This window comes from Simochromis diagramma, unplaced genomic scaffold (assembly GCF_900408965.1).
Source record: "Simochromis diagramma unplaced genomic scaffold, fSimDia1.1 OVJJ01000293.1, whole genome shotgun sequence".
NCBI classification, from domain to species: domain Eukaryota; kingdom Metazoa; phylum Chordata; class Actinopteri; order Cichliformes; family Cichlidae; genus Simochromis; species Simochromis diagramma.
The window spans coordinates 19,819,464-19,838,485 of record NW_024386801.1 but is presented as its reverse complement, the minus strand read 5'-3'; the positions used below and the strand labels follow the sequence as shown (position 1 = coordinate 19,838,485).

General features: G+C 38.0%; 1 protein-coding gene across 4 annotated transcripts in view; it reads right to left on the bottom strand.

The window, feature by feature from the left end:
* Positions 1-19,022, bottom strand: part of LOC120730200 (pleckstrin homology domain-containing family A member 7-like) — a 134,920-nt gene that overhangs the window by 58,467 nt on the left and 57,431 nt on the right. For all 4 annotated transcript variants that reach the window (XM_040026413.1, XM_040026414.1, XM_040026416.1 and 1 more), the window contains exon 4: positions 9,207-9,284. In XM_040026413.1, coding sequence (XP_039882347.1) covers positions 9,207-9,284 — 78 coding nt within the window. The remainder of the gene's footprint in view (positions 1-9,206; positions 9,285-19,022) is intronic.

The following is a 19,022-nucleotide window of genomic DNA, read 5'->3' as shown; positions in this document are numbered from 1 at the left end:
GCTAACACTTCACACTAGGTAATATATATTTTCCACCCTAAAATAGGGATAAAATATGGAGGTGGAGTCACAAAATGTTTCATTTAGTTAAACATCATAACTGTGAATAGAGGGATACTATCTTGAGCTCGATAAGTGGCTCCCTAACACTGTGTTGTCAGGCAACTAATAATTATGTACCTTAAAAAGTCCTTAAAAAGTTCTGCTAAAGAGAACCTAAGTGCATTTCCACAGTTGCCAAACTCTGGAAATTATGAGAGCATGACAAATCCAAAGCCCCTGACTGACAGCAAAGAGAAAAACAAAATCTGGGATGGAAGAAATGAACCGTTTTCCTGTGTGGAGCAAACTGCAATTAAACACCAGTGCAACCTACCATGTAGAGAAAAGGGGAAAAAAACCTTCCGAACACAGTATCGTGAAAGCTGTCTTGCACCATAGCTTCAGCTGGCCTCAGTCATCTGTCGGGGAGAAGCTTCCTGGTGCTAACATGGTTGAAAGTGAGCTAAAGTGGCACTTGGGAACCAAAAGAAAAAAAATGTGCTGGATCTTAACTGTAGTCAGCAAGACGATTTGTGGTTTGTGTGAAGATGTCTAATAAGGTGACGAAAGCAAGGTATAGGAAGAGGCACTGTTACAAAAAAATCCATAAAATAACAGGGCTCATTCTTATGATATATAATAATCAGAGGAACTGACAGCATGTCAGATAATATGAAGGCTATTTTGAAACTCTGCATCTCTAAACCAGTAGGTTTTGAACATTTTGAGCCTTAGAAGCACCAAGTGGTCACACAAAGCATTCAATATGCTCAAAGATGAAATTAATATTCTCATCACAATTTCAAAAACTAATTAAAAGAGCATCTTTTTTCTGAAAGAACGTCAATTTATTGTGTCATTTTAGGAAACCTTGAATCGTCTATAAGGTTTTCACCAAAGCAATCAGCTTAATTAATCAACCTTAAATGTACCAATTATGTTTTGAATACTGATGCAGGTCTGAGATTTGCCCAACAACACATTTCATCTACAATGCCCCCGCCCGCCCGCCTCCCTGCTCCCTTCCGCTTCAGCTCCACAAAGCTGCTATGGCAACACTCAACCAAAACGTTGCTGTGCCCTCAGCGAAGCACCATGTGAGCACTCATCACATTACTGGCATAGCTTCACTTTAATCACCAAATCCAAGATCAATACACAGAGGATGGGTCAAAGACACAAAAATATGTGTCTAAGTAGAGCGAGAACAGGAAACATTCACTGAGAGGGACAGAGGGAAATTACATGGCATGGAGAAAGGTTTTAGAAAAGCAAGTGTGACAATGAGAAAGACATGCCAAGAGACAGCAGGAGTTCTTTTTTATCTCCATTTGTAGAGGGACATTTTTTCATCTGGCGTACATGCTCTATTTTAGTAAAAACAAGCTTGTTTTTTCAGAATGTGCTTGATAATTACATTTAAATGTTTGGTTCCCCACATTTTAACAAATCAAGAGCGTTCAAAATTTCATAACATTTACGCAGAAGAAAACAACAACACTACCGTGCATATATTAAGAAATATAAAAATTCGTGAGAAAATATTTTTTGGGACCAAAACTGGTCTTACAACTGATGCTTGTGCATGACAAACAGGAGTTAGGAGATTTATTTTATTCCATGCAACAAGCTGTGCAAGTCTTGGGATTAACCATGCATCCCAGAATAATAGAAAACAAAGTTAGGAAAACTGAAACTGACAGTTCTTCAGTCTATCTGCAAACAGCTTGAATGTTCTACTAGCTTCCGAGATAGAAATTTCAGTGCATTCCAAGACCTTACACCCAGTGACAAGAAGACAGACAGATAGATAGATGTGGTGCAAATAGACTTAGACACACTTCAGATACTGAGACCTCGACAGCAGCAGCCATGGGAAGTTATTTTGTCTCTCCTGCTGCCAAAATAAGAGCTGATAAGGTACTCCTAGAACCTGTAAAGTCCTGACACTTTAGCCCCTTTAATCCACGATAACCCCTAGTGAGCAGGCCCGCTGACGCCAGCCTCTGTACACACACACACACGCACGCACCACACCCTGCTGCTAATATCACTCTCAGGTTGAGCTTTGACTCTGCTTTGATGGTCTCTGAGCTGATGCCGCCATCACAGATCATGTTGACATCAAACCAAAAAAAGAAGCCTGGCTGGTGCGGGTGGAGCTGCAGCTGATGATGACAGATATACACAGTAATATGAGCTCCAGTGTATTCCACAGGCAGTGTGCTAGCTTGAGGCAGCGACATGGTGGCTGTAACCTAAAGGTTACCTCTGCTCCATCTGAGTGCCTAACTTATTAATGGTAAAAAATAAAAATATTAGTGTGTGTGTGTGTGTGTGTGTGTGTGTGTGTGTGTGTGTGTGTGTGTGTGTGTGTGTGTGTGGTTTTGCAAATATGTCCTACAACAGCACTGCAAATATTCTGAAAGGCACAAAGGGAAATGGCTCAAATTGGTTTTCTTGTATGAGTGGTGGAACGGCCCCACTGAGTTAACAATAGAACTGGGTAGATTACCAAAATATATCTATATATACGCAATATAATTTCATATGAGAGTTAAGAAATGACCGTGTTTGTGATACTGAACATGCTTAATAGCAGATTGGCCAGTATTCAGTCACTACTGATATCTTGGATACTTTTCATTTATGTATACAGATAGTGTTTTGTTTTGTTTTTTTATTTGCGTTCAAAAATGTCTTTCAGTGCAAAGCTAAAAATAACTACAGATGTCTTAATATTAAACTCAATACATCAGTAATTATCTTAATTATATCAATATACGTATGAAGTGTGTTCAAAAATGAACCTTTAAAAAGCCCTAACTGTCAAGTACGAAGCTAATTAGGGGTGCCAAAAGACACTAATGCTACAGATTCTAATTGACTAAAAAGTACTATTGGATCGGATACTCCTTTGCAACACTATCAACACAAACAATTGACTTCACAGAGCACTGCTGCAGACAAACAAGCACAAGACTTCAGTCAACTAAGGTTTAATTGGTCTTTGAATGCTTCAATACATTACCCTCAAGGTTCTTCTTTACAGCCATTATGAAGATGGCAATCGATGCTGCTCAGCTGTGCCCTAAATAAGCACAGCAAATGACCTCCTTCGTTGTTTTAATACACTGATTACACCGAACTATGAAGCATTTCCTGTTTAGCAGCTAAACCAATTTAATTTCTACTGCCTCCCTCGTTAAAACCTTATAGAAAAATTACTGTTTTCATAGTGACACATATACACACACATATTGGTAAAATATGTGTGGGTTGGACTGACACATTATCATAGTGGTTTGTACAGACCTGCTTCACGCCTACACAGCTGCTAATAAGACAGATCCACCAGAACATGGTGAGGAAATATGGAACCAGGTCCTTCATCATTTGGGACGTATGGAGGAAAGAGAAGAGGAGAGAGAGATGATGCATAGGAATGGGTTGGGTAGCATGGGAGGGACAGGAAAAGACAAGTGAGCAAGACAGATGGGGCAAGTGGTGCAAAGAGAAAGCAAATCACATGGCGAAGGGAGCCACAGTGGCAAGTGGAAGGACCGGTGAATGGAGCTATAGTGTGCTTTGCAGTGTGGTCCATGCCAGACAAGTCAGGCGGGCAGAAAAGCACTTCTTGCCCACGCAAAACAAAAAGCAATCTTCACTTCACTTTCAGTGCAAAAAGGAAGTACTGCTCATACTAATATTGCTTCTCTAGCAGCCAGGTAAATCAGACTCTCCAACGGGTGGGAAGCTAGAGTTCTCAGCAAAAAGCTATGACAGGATGTATGGGGAACAACGGAAAGTGAAATAACAGAAACATTGATTGGGTGGGACACAGAAATAGAGGAAACAGGAAATTGAAACCAATGAGATGATGGCAGAAAGGGAAAAAATGGAAAGAAAACAGGCTGATAGAAATTGTGCTTGTGCCCTGAAACTTGATTACATTTTAATGTGTTCTCTCATTAGATTAGCTGCCACAAAATCTCTATTAATTGTTCTTCACCAAATCAGTGACTGGATTTGGCTCTGATGCATTTAGGAAGAATTAAACCTAATAAAAGATTCAACGAAAATGCAACCAATAACCAAGCACATGAGGTAGATTTTTCTATTAATCCAATCAAACAGTAGCGAAGGTACCTTAATAGGGTTTTTGTGTGCAGAAAAAGGTAAAGTATTTCATGAGACGATGTTTAACTAATTCAACTTAACATCTTGGTTTTAGAATGAACACTATTTTAGTATTATTGACATATTAATGTTACAAAAACAAAAATCCGCTTATGCAAAAAGAATTCGCAAAAAAAAAATGCCAAATAGTGGTGGTAATCTGTTAACCAGTGTATGAAATTTGAAAAACACTGACTGCACTTGTCTAAATGATGATGGATGTTTTGTGAAGAGATTTGTAGCGGGGTTTAATTTAGTCACGTTAGAAATATTACCTTTTAACTGTCTGTCAGCTGAAGTTCCAGACTGTGTACAGAATTCAGCTTTTGATAAAAAAGCCCAAAGTATACAAAGCACTGATCTCAGGTCCCTTACACCCCCCACCCAAAGAAAGCCTGAGGTTCATGATCCCCCCTCTTGTGCTGTGAGTTTTTAACTTAAAATCACACAAAATTCTCTTCCAGCTTTATTCTTAAGAGCCATTTTGTCTTGGATATGCCATCTGGTATTTAAAGGCACTTCATAATTACAGAGATTTTGTTGACGAACCAGATTTCAGCTTTGATGTTCACCAACAACAAGACCCATAACTCATAAGTTGTCATGATGTGTGTACATGCCCACACATACTAATCAGCAAAAACATGCATATTCAGTCTAAGCTGCATTAATATCCATAGTGCCCAAGAGCAAATTACATATACAAAACACTACAGCAAGATAGGTGAGCCACACAAATGCATTCACCACACACCCAGAGATACTAATTAAAGGATTACAGATATCGCTTAAATACCAGGAAGCAAAACTGCACCGCAGTAAATGACACCGCTGTGAGGATACAGTGTATGTGAATTTTAAAGTTTTGACTGAGATGTTACTCGCTGTCAGTTTTGGCCGGCGGTCAAAGGTTCTGTCCAATAATATGACGCGAGACTGGAGTAGAATACATCCATGGATTGGCACTTTATTAAAGAAGGCACATGTTAACAGCACAAAAACACTCACTCCAACTAAATAAATGGCTTCCTTTTATAATCTACCTTTTCAGGTGAGCATCTGGAATAGCCCAAGTATGGGGGTTAACTAATCAACATGAAAACATAACCCTCCACACAAACAAACATACAATAACATTAAAGCACATCACAAACATATACATATTTCCAACACGTACTATAAACAAACCAATAATATAAGCTTCACCCATTACTATCTGAATTAAAACCCTCTTTAACCATACTCCTTAACCTGGCACACTGGTCTGCTCCAGGAGCTCTTAAGCAGGTGATTGAGCCGCTTTCACTCTTTTGCTCCACATCCTGCAAGAAGCAACCAGGACAGGTGAGTACCTTTATAAGTTCTCATTTCACAAGCAGCTCTAACTTTGGCTCTTCTCTGACACAGGTAGGATGGCCAGTCCCCCTGTCTCTTCACCTTTACAAGCTGTCATTTTAATCATATGTCAAATAAACCTAATAAAGAATTCATAAGAACTAATGTGTGTTTTCTTTATTATACTATTTTAAATTCTCAATCCATCAATTAATTACTAACAGTGCCAACAAGGTAATGGAACGCCTGGTTTCCATTACACTCACTATCAGAAAATGCATCAATATTTTTAACACTGTTATATTAATTAGATTCCGTACGCCGAGGGAATGAATATATGTAGGATAAAGGATTAAATACTTTTATATAGTTTAACTTTTTGGAATTTGTTTCATTTAAGTTACTCAATGGTCACAACAAAGCTAACTTTAAAATCTCTGACTTACACGATGGATTAAAAAAGGACTGATTATTAGAATGTTGCTAATAATGTGGTTACCACCCCGTCATATGTAAATCAACAATATCCTTCACTCTCATTGGTAGTTTCTTTAACTACTTGCCTAGAAGCTGAGAAAAGTTAAACTCACACACACACTTCACAGTGATTATTTTCTCCCATCATCACTTGAAATTGTTAAATGTCAGTAACTTTCTGCATTCTCTATTTGCAATTTCAGTGCTAGTCATTTCCTGTGTGGCTGCCTCTTTAGGGGCTTCATATAAAACCCATCAGAAACGGGCTGACTTTTCAGAAAGGGGTTAGTTTTAAAAGGTTAAGTAAGTAAATAAACAAATGGATGGGTGGTGTGAGCAAGTAATAAAGCCAATAGTCTGACAATGTCTGCTGAGATTGGTATGAAGACCTTTGGACATGAGTCATGCCCTCTTGTTCTGACCCCACCTATCCTCCTAGTCCTATGAAAATCAAAGTTCAACCGACATAAAATCTATTAGTATTGATGTGTTTTTTTTTTCATTATTATACAATTTCACCCGATGTACTCTGTAAGCTGATGTTCAACTTTATCTCCTGAGGGTGTGTGCAGGTGGACAGAGGAAAGATAGGAAGATACAGAACCGGCCACACCATTCAATAAAACAATGATAAAATAAATAACCGAAAACACAGGAAACTGTCAGACATTGTGGCTACATTTTGATTTATATCCCACCCAAACCAAACTGGTTTATAGAAAAGTGCCACAATCAAGATGTGGAATTATTTTTCACACAGGGAAGGAAAAAAAACAAAAACACATACACTGTATTTCCTCGATTATCACGGGGGTTATATGTTCCTTAGAGGTGGTCTAAGGAGCTTGGAAAGAAAAGCATCTGGACTTCTTTAAGTTGCCTGAAAACGTTTCAACTCTCATCCGAAAAGCTTCTTCAGTTCTAGTTCTGAACTAGAGCCCCAAATCAGAGCTTTTAAAGTCTGAAAGCATTCAGGGATGTAATAATCTAATATTTGGATATTTAACCTGAAATTGAAATCAGGGTACTGCTATGGTAGCTGTAGTTGCTGTGCTCATCTCAGGTTTGTACATGACATGATCCATCTTGCTCAGCACTGACCCAAAAGCATAACGTTCAACAGGGCAGCCAGAGCAGTGCAACAGGCTCGAGAGGATAAAAAAAGCCCAGCGAACAAGACTATCAAACTGGGCTCTCCCTCCTCATTGCACACATATTTGCACATATTTGGCATTTCAAATTCCAAGTTCCACCAAATCTTATTTCTATTTTGTGCATCATAGCCTAGCTTTATCTATGCAGTATATCATTTTAAATCAGTTTTATCATCGGTTTTACAAAATAAGTGTCTTCTCTTACGTTTTGATGGTTGCGGGAATGCTGGGGACTATATTACTTGTACTTGCTGACCTTTTTCTGTCATTTGTGGGAAACGCTCATGATGTTATGAAACATGGTTACAAATAGCACTGTTTAGATATCTAGAGAACTGATGGTAATCAACAGCCCCTGACAGTTCACCAGTGACATACCTGAAAACCCACTGACAGACCGTAAAGCTATACATTAATGTCCTAAAAGCAGATAATTGATCATGTATACTGTGATATCTGTGTATTTAATTTGATACTTCAATATAAAAACATGTAAAATTGCTACCTGTGGTATCAGAACTGTGAAAGATATTCTGAATAAAAAACAAAACAAAACTGTATTTTCCCTTTTATATCACGCACATGGGTTGAACTGTAGAATCCAGGAAACTTCAAATAGAAACACCGTTGAGTTTGTATATAAATTTATATTTAGTATTTTAAGAAATATGCTTATTGACTTTTAGTAAAGAGATCAATAAGATCAATACAACTCTTACAACTCGCTTATGGATTCCAGATCAGCATCTGTCAAGTCAATTTTTTTTTAATCTTTGGGTTCACCCGGGTTATCCATCTCTCCCTGCCTACAGTTTTTGTGCTGGTTGAGTTAATATTCAAAGGCTCATCTAACTTTCAGCAAGGAAAACAGTTGGAGCTAAAAGAATATTTCACACAGGAAGAGAGAAATATTTTACTCATTCTTGCTATTGTACAGATAGTGGGAACACTTCAGTAAAATTGCTTGTCCTTGGCAAGTCCACTAACACTTTCATTCCTTTGTATAAAAGAAGTTCATAGCAGTAGATTTCTAAGAGCTTGTCATCTACCCACTTCAGAAGAAAGCATATCCAACTCAACTTTTATACAATTCAGGTTTCCAAGATGCTTCCAAAGTCACTGTCAGGAAGAAACACTAAGAAACTAAAGTTACAGTTTGGTACATCCCGAGAAAGAAAGAAAGCACTGATGAACTCGTCCACGTCCACCGAAGACCACAGTGGTGGATGATCACAGAATTATTTCCATGGTGAAGAGAAACCCCTCCACAACAAGTGGACGAAAGCAGCTGAATGAATTCTGAGGTGCACAGAGACATACTGTCTGCTCAAATTCAGCTAAATGCAGTCAAACTGATTGCGTGGCGTTTCATAATACAGATGGACAATGACCCAAAACATATAGCCAAAGGAACCCGGGAGTTTGCTAAAGCAAAGAAGTGGAATACTCTTGAATGGCCAAATCAGTCACCTGATTTTAACCCAATTGAGCATGAATTTCACTTGTTGAAGCCTTAACTTTGGACAGAAAAGCCCACAAACAGACAGCAACTGAAAGCTGTTGAGGGCAAGACTTCAGGCTGTCATTGCCAGCAAAGGGTTTACAACCAAGTATTAGAAATTAACAGTTTATTTTCAGATACTTAATTTGTCCAATTACCTTTGAGCGCCTGAAATGAAGGGATTGTGTAAAAAAATGCTTTAGTTCCTCACATTTTTAGGCAATCTTTTTGTTCAGCTCACTGAATTAAAACTAAAAGTCTGCACTTCGACGGCATCCGAGTTGTTTCATTTACAATTCATTATGGTGATGTACACAACCAAAATTAGAAAAAAAAAGGTCTCTGTCCAAATGTTTATGGACCTAAGTAAATGGTCAAGTAAATGTAGCGTGAAGTATAAGTTAAACCATTATTACTTATTTATTTTACGTGTGTGTGTGTGTGTGTGTGTGTGTGTGTGTGTGTGTGTGTGTGTGTGTGTGTGTGTGTGTGTGTGTGTACACGCATTAGTTACTCACTGCAGGATAAAATCCATGTTCTCTGGGGAAATCTGTCCAGTCACAGGATGTCGAAATGTGGTGGTCCTCTGGTTGTGACTGAAGTGAGAGAAGGACAAGAGAGAAAACGAGAGAGGAGACAAAATTAGCAACTTTGGCTGCAATACAAACCGTGTTAGTGCATTATCCTGGATTTTCACCCTACTTTGTTTACAATTTCCACACAAGCCGAAAATTCCTCGGAGGAGTACACTTAACAGCTCTGTCCAACATCTCCACCCTGACAGGCGTTCGTCTCTGACTTTCCCAGCTCAGTGTAGAATGTGACGGGTGAATGCAGGACCCATCTCCACCCACTCACCCCACCCAACCATCCTGTACAGCCTGTGTGGAGTAAAGTGTTGGGCTCAGCACAAATGTCAAACAGTGCAGGCAGGCATGGGCCTCCATCAGTTATAGACTCAGTCTTTCTAACCCTCAGCTAGAGGGTAAAAGCATTCGACTATGTAAACAACACAGGATGGCATGACGATCAAAGCCTGTGCGAGTTTGTGTGCGTACATGTGTGTGATGGCACTTTTTCAGAATGTTTTTTGCATTGAGAAAACACTGACAGAAAGCCTTACTCTACATATATTCAGACCCACAATGACTAATCAATTTGTAAGCTGACAGAAAATAAATCACAGGAACAGAGGCTTGAGCCTATTCCAGCTACCATAGGGCGAGAGTCGGGGTACACCCTGTACAGGTCACCAGTCTGTCACAGGGCTAACACAGAGAGATAGACAACCACACTCACATTTACACCTATGGGCAATTTAGATTTACCAATTAACATAACCCCACTAACTGCATGTCTTTAGACTGTGGGAGGAAGTCGGAGTACCTAGGGAGAACATGCAAACCCTACACAGATGGTGGAGTTGAACTCAGGACCTTCTTGCTGTGAGGCACAAGTGCTAACCACCATGCTGCTAATAAAATGACATTTATTAAAAGTAAAACAAGAAAAAAAGGAACAGCTCAGTGAGAGAAGTTAAAAGTTGCAGTGTTGTAATCAAAAGTCCAATTTTCAAAATCAAACAACAATGAAGGAGCTGACAGGGTAAAGTACAAAAGTCTTCTCCAAATACAATCAGTGGGTCATGGCACAGTTTTCCATTCCACAGCAGCTCCAGTAACTCATGCTGTAAAGAATCCTGCTTGATATAGCGGAAGATCAAATCCTACGGGAGTATAAGGCTTCCCAGGGGAATAGATGACACGGCAGCAGCATGCTCCGTAACAGGGACCTACAATGTCATTATCGACTCACAGAACAACACTTACAAGACTAACACAAAGAAAGTTCTCACATCTGAATGCAGCAGCTTCTCTTCAGCTCACCTTGGCTATTGACTGCTGTTACAGTTTCCCTTTATGTCATGTGAATTACTTCCACCACTGCATCTACTATTGCTAAAAAAAGAAACACATCCAAGGTGTTGTTTTTTTGGTTTATTTTGATTTTGTTTTTTTAAAGCCAGCTCTCACTCACACTGCTTAAAAATGTGGCCATGATGTCGTTGTTGTTGTTTTTCTGCAGAAATGAAAAATTGAAAAGACATAAAAAAAAAAATAGGAAAAGTTATTCAAACTCTAACTCAGACTAACAGAATGATCCAAGTTTCCCAAAAGTAAGGTAACAGCTTATGCTTGACTCATTCCTCTGTGTCTTATGCAGTCATTTTTCACCACGCACAGGTACTGTTTGAAAAATACTTTCACTAATCAAATGAATTAAACACACTACCTAGTCATAACTGGTAAGATTAAGTTTTGTGTCTGCTATAGTGCCGTGGAATTTGGCCTTGTGTGTGTAAAACAATAGCATGTAGTGCAATGAGAACAGCACCTCAACACAATTAATTACATTCTACAGTGGCCTACAGAGGACCTGCTAACATTTACACATGCACATGGCCACAAAAAATACCTACAGAGTAAATCCATACTAATGTGCTAAAAACATAAAGACCTTTTACTCCTAATCCAAAGATGGGGTTAGTCATCGTGCCACACAAATGCATCCACGGGACAAAAAGATGGGACAGTGCTCTAGATAACAGATAGACAGGGAACTATGACCATAGTTTTACCATAACTAGGATCCCTTTTTTGTCTACTGTGTTGCAGGGAGAAGCTCTGAATTAATAATTGTCTGATCAGCAAGGAATGCTAATCGATCAGCTGTGGTGAGAATAGAGAAACAGACTGTTCTGACAGGCCTGTGAGTGTGTAAGTTATGCCTGAAACTCTCTCTAGGCAACAAATTCGACAACAGAGTGTCATCCGAGTTTACCGAGGGACACAAGTGACAATGTTTTGCAGGCTGCAGGAAGTAGATCCGTTTTTTTTTTGTTTTCAGAAATCATAATGAAACAAAACTGTCAACATGATTTGGTCATGGTGGTAATTTCTGAAAAGGTATGAAAATGTATGAGCTGTGACAAATCGTGTAAAGGGATTTCACAAAAATCTGTAGTATAATGGCTGCAAGATTAACAGGGCTAACGGGATAAATATACCATTAACATCATTAATGGTTTAAAGCATTATGTAAAAGCAGTGTGTATTTCAGCAATTTACATTTGGCAAACTATAAATGCATGATTTACAAAATGATTTTATTTGCAGTGATGAGAGGTGTAGGACTATATGTCATTAACACAAAAGTGCAAAACCTAATAGGTACATGCAGAATTCAAAGCAATCTTATGAAATTAAATGCAGCGTGCTAAATCTATTAACACTCTCGTTTTAGCTCACCATTAAAAGGTCAAGAGGTGTTTTTGAATGCTGAGGTCACAGTCACCTCAAATCCTTTCAGTGGATGGATAAGTAAATTTGATTATATATTGATTGCACACATACAAACAAAGGCTTGTTTACTTCGGAGCTGATTTGGTCGAGCTGATTCGGAGCACTTCTCCAGGGGAAACTGATAAAGCCATATCGGACTATTCACAGAATATGAAGAAGAACAGCGTGTAAGTGTCCTGGAGGCTGTTTATCAGCTGCGGTGATTTCATTCAGCAGCGAGGTTCAAAATAGTACAAGATATAATAGGTGTGATAGTGTCACTTCAGAAAAACGTAGGCAATGATGACCTGAGCTGTAAACGAAAAATGTTGAATCCAGTGCTAACAGCTTTATATAGCAAGCTTTTAATAATGTCCTTTCACACTGAAAATGAAAGACATTTTCGCAATGCACCTGACATCTCTGGGTTCTTTTGCTGCTAAGTGTATTTTGTGTATTTCCTTTCCTCTTTCACTCATTGCAATGTCTGTCATGGGGGGCTTTAGTAGACCTAAATAACAAAATATCACAAAAAATGACATGAAATGCAAAATAGATAATATCATAAAGTTGTGGTTGCCTTACAGACACCAATTTGACGTTAAAAATTTGAAATCTTAACACAGCCGTTTATTATTAGTTCTTTATTTTTCCAGGTAAAAAAAATGTCATTGAGATTAAAAATCTAATTTCCAAGAGAGACCTGGCAGAGACCTGAGTTTTTAAACATAAAGGCTACAATTCAGAAATATGCCTTTTGAGCATCAACAATCGAAGCTTACAGGACACCAAGTGCAGCAGATTTATTGACAAGTACAAAGCTTATTTTTATGCCTGGGTGATATCTGCAGGTGAAAGGTATTTGTAGTATTCTGTTGCTTCTGTCACTAAAAACGCGTATCACTCACTTCAGAAAAGATGATTAGATCTAATGTAGATCTAATGGGAGCTACAGATGAGATTTCTGAGGCAGCCCCTAAGAGGTGTAGTTTGTTTTGTCCGTGCAGCTGCTTCAGTTTTCCCTTCAGGAGAAGCTTCTCGTATGGGTGTCGGTGGGAGCAATGGTCAACAGGAAATCCGTGAGAAATTAATGCGAACTGAGGCCTATAAGTCTATTTTTTTAATGTTTGGTGACCCTCACAGATTAAAAATAATGCTTCATACTTAGTGTTATAGTTGTTTGCTATAGATAAGTATCTAGTAGTAAATGGTCAATTTTGTTAAATCCTAATCCTAAGTGACAGCTAACTTTACAGTTTTGTTTACTACATTAGCCATCATTAGCCAGTGTTGGTCAAGTTACTTGAAAAAAGTAATCAGTAACTAATTACTGATTACTACCCCAAAAAAGTAATCCTGTTACTTTACTGATTACTTATTTTCAAAAGTAATTAATTACTTAGTTACTTAGTTACTTTTTAAAAACACGATTTACAACCTGAATAGGTAATAAAGCGATAGATCTGTCAGCCTAATTCTACTTTTTCTGCATAATCCATCATACAAAATGTAATCAAATAAAAAAGTCTTTTTTTAAAACTTGTTTTATCATTTTTAATCTTTTAACTTTATGCATCAAGCAAAAATTAAATTATATGCACCACTGTCTGACTTGAAGAAATTTGTTTAACATTTAAACCTATTTTCTGCACATTCCAGCACATAAAATAAAATATTTTTTGTGTTTACACTCAGTCTTCAAATAGATGCAAGTAAAATACAGCAGATAATAAATAAAATCAAAGACTAGCGGTCCTGTTGCTCTATTTTCACCTGTATAGCAGGCGGAGGTTTGCCCTGGTGCAGGTGTGCCGCAGCGGTCAGTTGAAGAATCCGCGAGTTTCTCTGTGAATTTCCCATTACGTCGTTGCGCACTCGGTGCTTGTTTAGGGGGTTTTTTCGCTGTAAAAAGAAGTTTTCTTCCCACGCACAATGGACGCTAATGTTTTTGTCACTTTTTATGGAATCAAACTCAAAGGTCAGTACTTCCACGCTTTAAACGCTGCACGCTCATACTCTCTCCCGCACTCGATATATGATCCATTGTTGATCTGCACACAGCTGTTGTCACAAATGTCGCACTCGCTTACGTCACTGTCATGAGACATTCTCGCAAAAAAAAAAAAAAAAAAAAAAAAAAAAAGTAACGCAGTAACGCAGCATTCCTACGAGAAAGTAGCGGTAATCTAATTACCGTTTTTGCAATAGCAATCCCTTACTTTACTCGTTACTTGAAAAAAGTAATCAGATTACAGTAACGTGTTACTGCCCATCTCTGTTAGCTAGCATCTGTGACTCACCAATGCTAGGCAATAGCCTCCAGAACTCAAAAAATAAAGCTAGCAGGGAGGTGCTTCAAACTTCAGTTCCTTATATAAGCAAGATCTCTTTATTACTGCCAGAACTTGTATGCATCACATGATAGAGCGGCTGTGTGTATTTGTAGCCTCGCTACCAAACCCGGCATTTCATCTCCGATGAAGCTATCCCAGAGAGAAGTAAAGCAAGTGTGTAAGTTCATCTCTGAATGTTTGTAAAGCATTCCCACGTTAAGCTTAACAACCGATATATGGAGCGACTGCCTCTTCTCTCTCCCTCCCTCTCCTGCTGCTACTTCAATCGTGAAACTGATTAATGATCAGCTGATCGGCTTTTCTGTCGCGAGTCCGTCTCTCTTCTTTGTTTTTGGCCCACTTCGCACCAGAAAGAGGAAACCAGCAGCTAAACAACAGCAGCACGTTTAAGTTTGATAAGCTGTTGTTAGAATTTATTTAATATTACTTTCTACACCAGGATCCTTTTTTACGTAGCTGACGGCTGGTAACTGTGCAGGGGCGGATCTAGCAAAGTTTAGCCAGGGGGGCCGATAGGGCATGAACAGGGAGAAGGGGGCACAAAAACATACTTTTCTTTCTTATTCTCATTTAAAATGTCTAGCTTTTAATAAATAATTATCTAAATCTTAGACCCAAAGTTTTAATCTGATGTAAAATGTATAGAAGTCCATTACTGTATATACTAACTGTTAAGTCTAATATACCCTAGTAAGCTATACTACTTTTTCCTTTGGGAAGATACCATCTGTGCAGTCTGCAATCCTGTTGAAGAAAGATGTTGAATCTATTTAATTATTCTTGAAAAATAATTTATTTCTGTGCATTCTTTTTCCACACTGCATCAAATTAAAGTTGATTACGTCGATTAAGCATCATGAGGTGGAGGGTGGGGGGTGGTTCCCTTTTTTTTTTTTTTTTTTTTTGCTGGGAGTTTGCAACCCTATTAGTTAGGTTGCTTAATATTTCTGCTAAGTACTCTTTAAAATACCAGAATAGGGAGGATTGAGTAGGTTTAAGTTTATTTGATTGATCAGTGTTGCTGAACTATGAAATATTTTGGGTGCAGTGTATTTTTTACATACAGGTATAACAGAATAGCTTTAGTGTTGTTGTTTATTTAAACTTGAGTATGAACTTATACAAAATGCAGCAATATATTAAAAAAAACAGTTTTATTGATTAAAAAACACACTATATCGGATTCATATTAGTATCGGCAGATATCCAAATTTATGATATCGGTATCGGACATAAAAAAAAGTGGTATCGTGCCATCTCTAGTCACTACTAAGATTTTCACCGAGTTCTTCATTTTTGTTAGATCTCCCATTATTTTGCTTTAAAACTGGGCATCCACTAAAAGCATACTTTACTAATAATATTCAACTGAAAAGCACACAGACATTTTCTGTTGTCCCATAAACTTATCTACATTAACAAACTAAGGACGCACAATCTCACCTTCTCCTGCTATAGCAGCTCTCCAGCCATGAGTGTCTTATGTAACAACCATATCATTAAAGAGCTACCTCTTAAAAAAGCTCAACACCCACAGATGAAAATAGCTCGATTAATGCTCACAGTGTCCCTGTAACTTTCCATATAAGGTGTGCCATTCACCCGCAAGATGTCAGAAAGATGTCAGATTTGATACATTTAACTATGATAGTGTTAAATGACTTCCTCAGACTATCTGCAACAGGATGACATATACTCTATAAATACAAGGTCTTTCTCTCACCATTAGACTTAGATGTACAAAAAAAATAGAAATACTGTACATTTTGAGACAGTTTTTGTTTGGGGAAACTTTTGAGCATTGGAGGGATTATATGTCTCAGTCAAACCATTAACTTCATTACTCTTTTGTACCTTCTGAGATGCACATTTTAAAGTCAGAACATAATTTCTGTTGACAAAACAGAGCTAGAGTTAAGCAGCTCATCGTATTCCAGTCATAATTGAGACAAAGTGTCCAATAACTGCTGAAATATCTCCCTACACTACAGTCATCACTGTCAGACATTAATTTGAGGTTTTGTGACATGAGGCTGACACATCTAAAGCAACATAAAAAAAACCCACTAATGGGTCTGTGCAATGTAATTTTTGACCAAACACAGAAACCCAAAGAAGCTGTTCAGAGAAAATGGCTCTTTTCTTTGTCATCAGAGAAAAGGCACAAATTCAAAGACCACTTTTCTTTTCCTTAATTTTGTGATTTATTTATCTATTTATGCCTTTATTGATTTTCATTTATCAGAGCAGCTCCACTGCAGCTCAAGCACATTTTGCTTCTCAGTTCAAGCCAAGTGAGGCTTTAGGGAATTAAACAACCTTTTTTTTTTTATGAGACATTCTTGCCCATTGAGCTGCTGTCAGCTGACACACTCAGTGCCTCTGTGTTTGACTTTTCTGCCCCAGTCGCTGACCACATGGCATTTATGAAGGACGGGTGGTAAACCTCCAGGGTTACATAAACACTCGACTGTCCATTACAGCACTTGCACAATACAGTTCTCATGCAAACACACCATTACACATGCCAAACATGATGCCCCTTAGTGAGAGACTGCACACTTCGCACCTGCTATATCATATGACTTGGGTGTCACAGGATTTCCAACCACTTTTCCGCTGCTCTTTCTCCAGCACGGATGAAAAGTAGTCCTGAAATTAAGCAGTTAATTATAAAAACATACGACAAATTATTATTTTAGTAGTTTATGGAGAATGTATCATAAAAAACTCACATTACTACTGCTGAAGTAAGAAGGATTCTTTATAAATGTAACAGACACAAACAGCTATTTGAGCTTTTATAGATTTTATAGTTAGAGGAAAAACATTCCACAAATCAGGTGTAATAATCACAAATTATATTTTCTCACAGCTTTAAGTTAAATCAAAGTTTATATTGACTCATTCCTCTGTGTCTTCCTGCCAAACGTATCTAAGTGATACTCTCTGAGCTAAACTGTGAAACTGTGTCGATATCTTTGTAGTCAAATCATTTTTTTCTTGACATTTACTCCTCTTATTTGGACATTAGGCCAAGACTGGCTGGAAAAATTATATTAGTTACTGAATATTGATAAATGATTACTAATTGAACAATACAAGTTTTTAAGTGGTGACAGACCAAAGCAGCATTACCTGGAGTGATATTTTATTATCATTAAACTATCCGATTTCTGCGGTGCCTCTAATATTTCTCTTTTGTTATTTGAGTTCTCTGTACGTGCACATTTAATGGGCACAATAATTATTTGTTGTTTACGTCAGTATATTCTTCTGAGGACAGTGAAGTGTGTGCAAGCATGTGTGTGTAGACACAGCCGCTTATTGATTCCAGTGATACTGGTAATGGGGATGGTGCGTAGAGAATTCTTATCTGCGAGCATCTCCCCTGAGCTGGGGGAGTCATGCTCTCAGTTCTCAGCTCTTAGGTGTGTGACTACTTTGAATCTGGCCACAATTACCAGTCAAAAGACACATTATTAATTCAAAACCAGTCTGTAAAACATAACTATTGCTTATGCAAGATGCAACCATGTGAAAAAAGCTTCAAGAGTCTCAAGAACTGTGCTAAATTTACTTGAGCAATGATTTACTCAAGTTCAAACCCTAACGCGCTTCAGCATTTCTTTTTGTTGACGAAACTGTAATCAAATTTGTCAGTATCATTAATAAGCCACACCTCCATTTGACTTGATTGATGTTTGAAAAAGCAAAGCTGTTGGCATTGACTGTTGACTTTTATGTCTGATAAATAGCAGCAATTTTTTTATATATCATTTGCCGCTGTACACCGTGCCTGTGTTTTAACAGACATGTAGCAGACTGAGTGTTCTGAAAATGATGAGTACACGAGTAGGTGTTCTCTCAGTCAAAGGTCATATCTATTTAAAGGGATTTTCTAGATGAAATGTGTTTGAAGTGCCGCAAGAGAGAGCTAGTCGGAGTGTTGTCAGTGCAATATGGGGAAACACAGCAAGGTCATTCCCCATTCAGTGCACAATGTGCATGTTAAACACGCACACCTATTTGTTTGTGTGTGTGTGTGTGTGTGTGTGTGTGTGTGTGTGTGTGTGTGTGTGTGTGTGTGTGTGTTATCATAAGAATTCACCAATTTTCTTGGCTGATTGCGATTACTGTAATTTTTGTAAGTATGACCTGCCGATAGCTATAAGTAATATTATATACAAACGCACACAAAAAAGGTTTTGAACATATCGAGGACACAAATTAGCCAACAACACTCATTTCACATATTTAAAAATGCATTTACACATTGGAACGTGCATGAACACACTTTTGCCAAAAAACTGAACGCCACATTCGTGCACTGCCTGATCTTTAATTAAACATAACGTAATTGAGTTGCATAATGCCACAGCTGCAAAATGGGTCCTGGTTTGGCCAGTGCACAAAAGTAGGTCACAAAACATTCAAGTCCAAAGAGGTCTGTGATAACGATGTCCTTCCAGTCTCAGTCACATGGGAATATTTTTCAAAAACAAGCAAACTGACATTTATTGACTGGTTTGTTTAAATCAAAGAAGGGAATAAATCACAATTTTGGCCATCAAAGAATAATTGAAGTCATGTATCAAATTTAAGACCCCATATATGTTTTCTTTTATCAAATTCATTC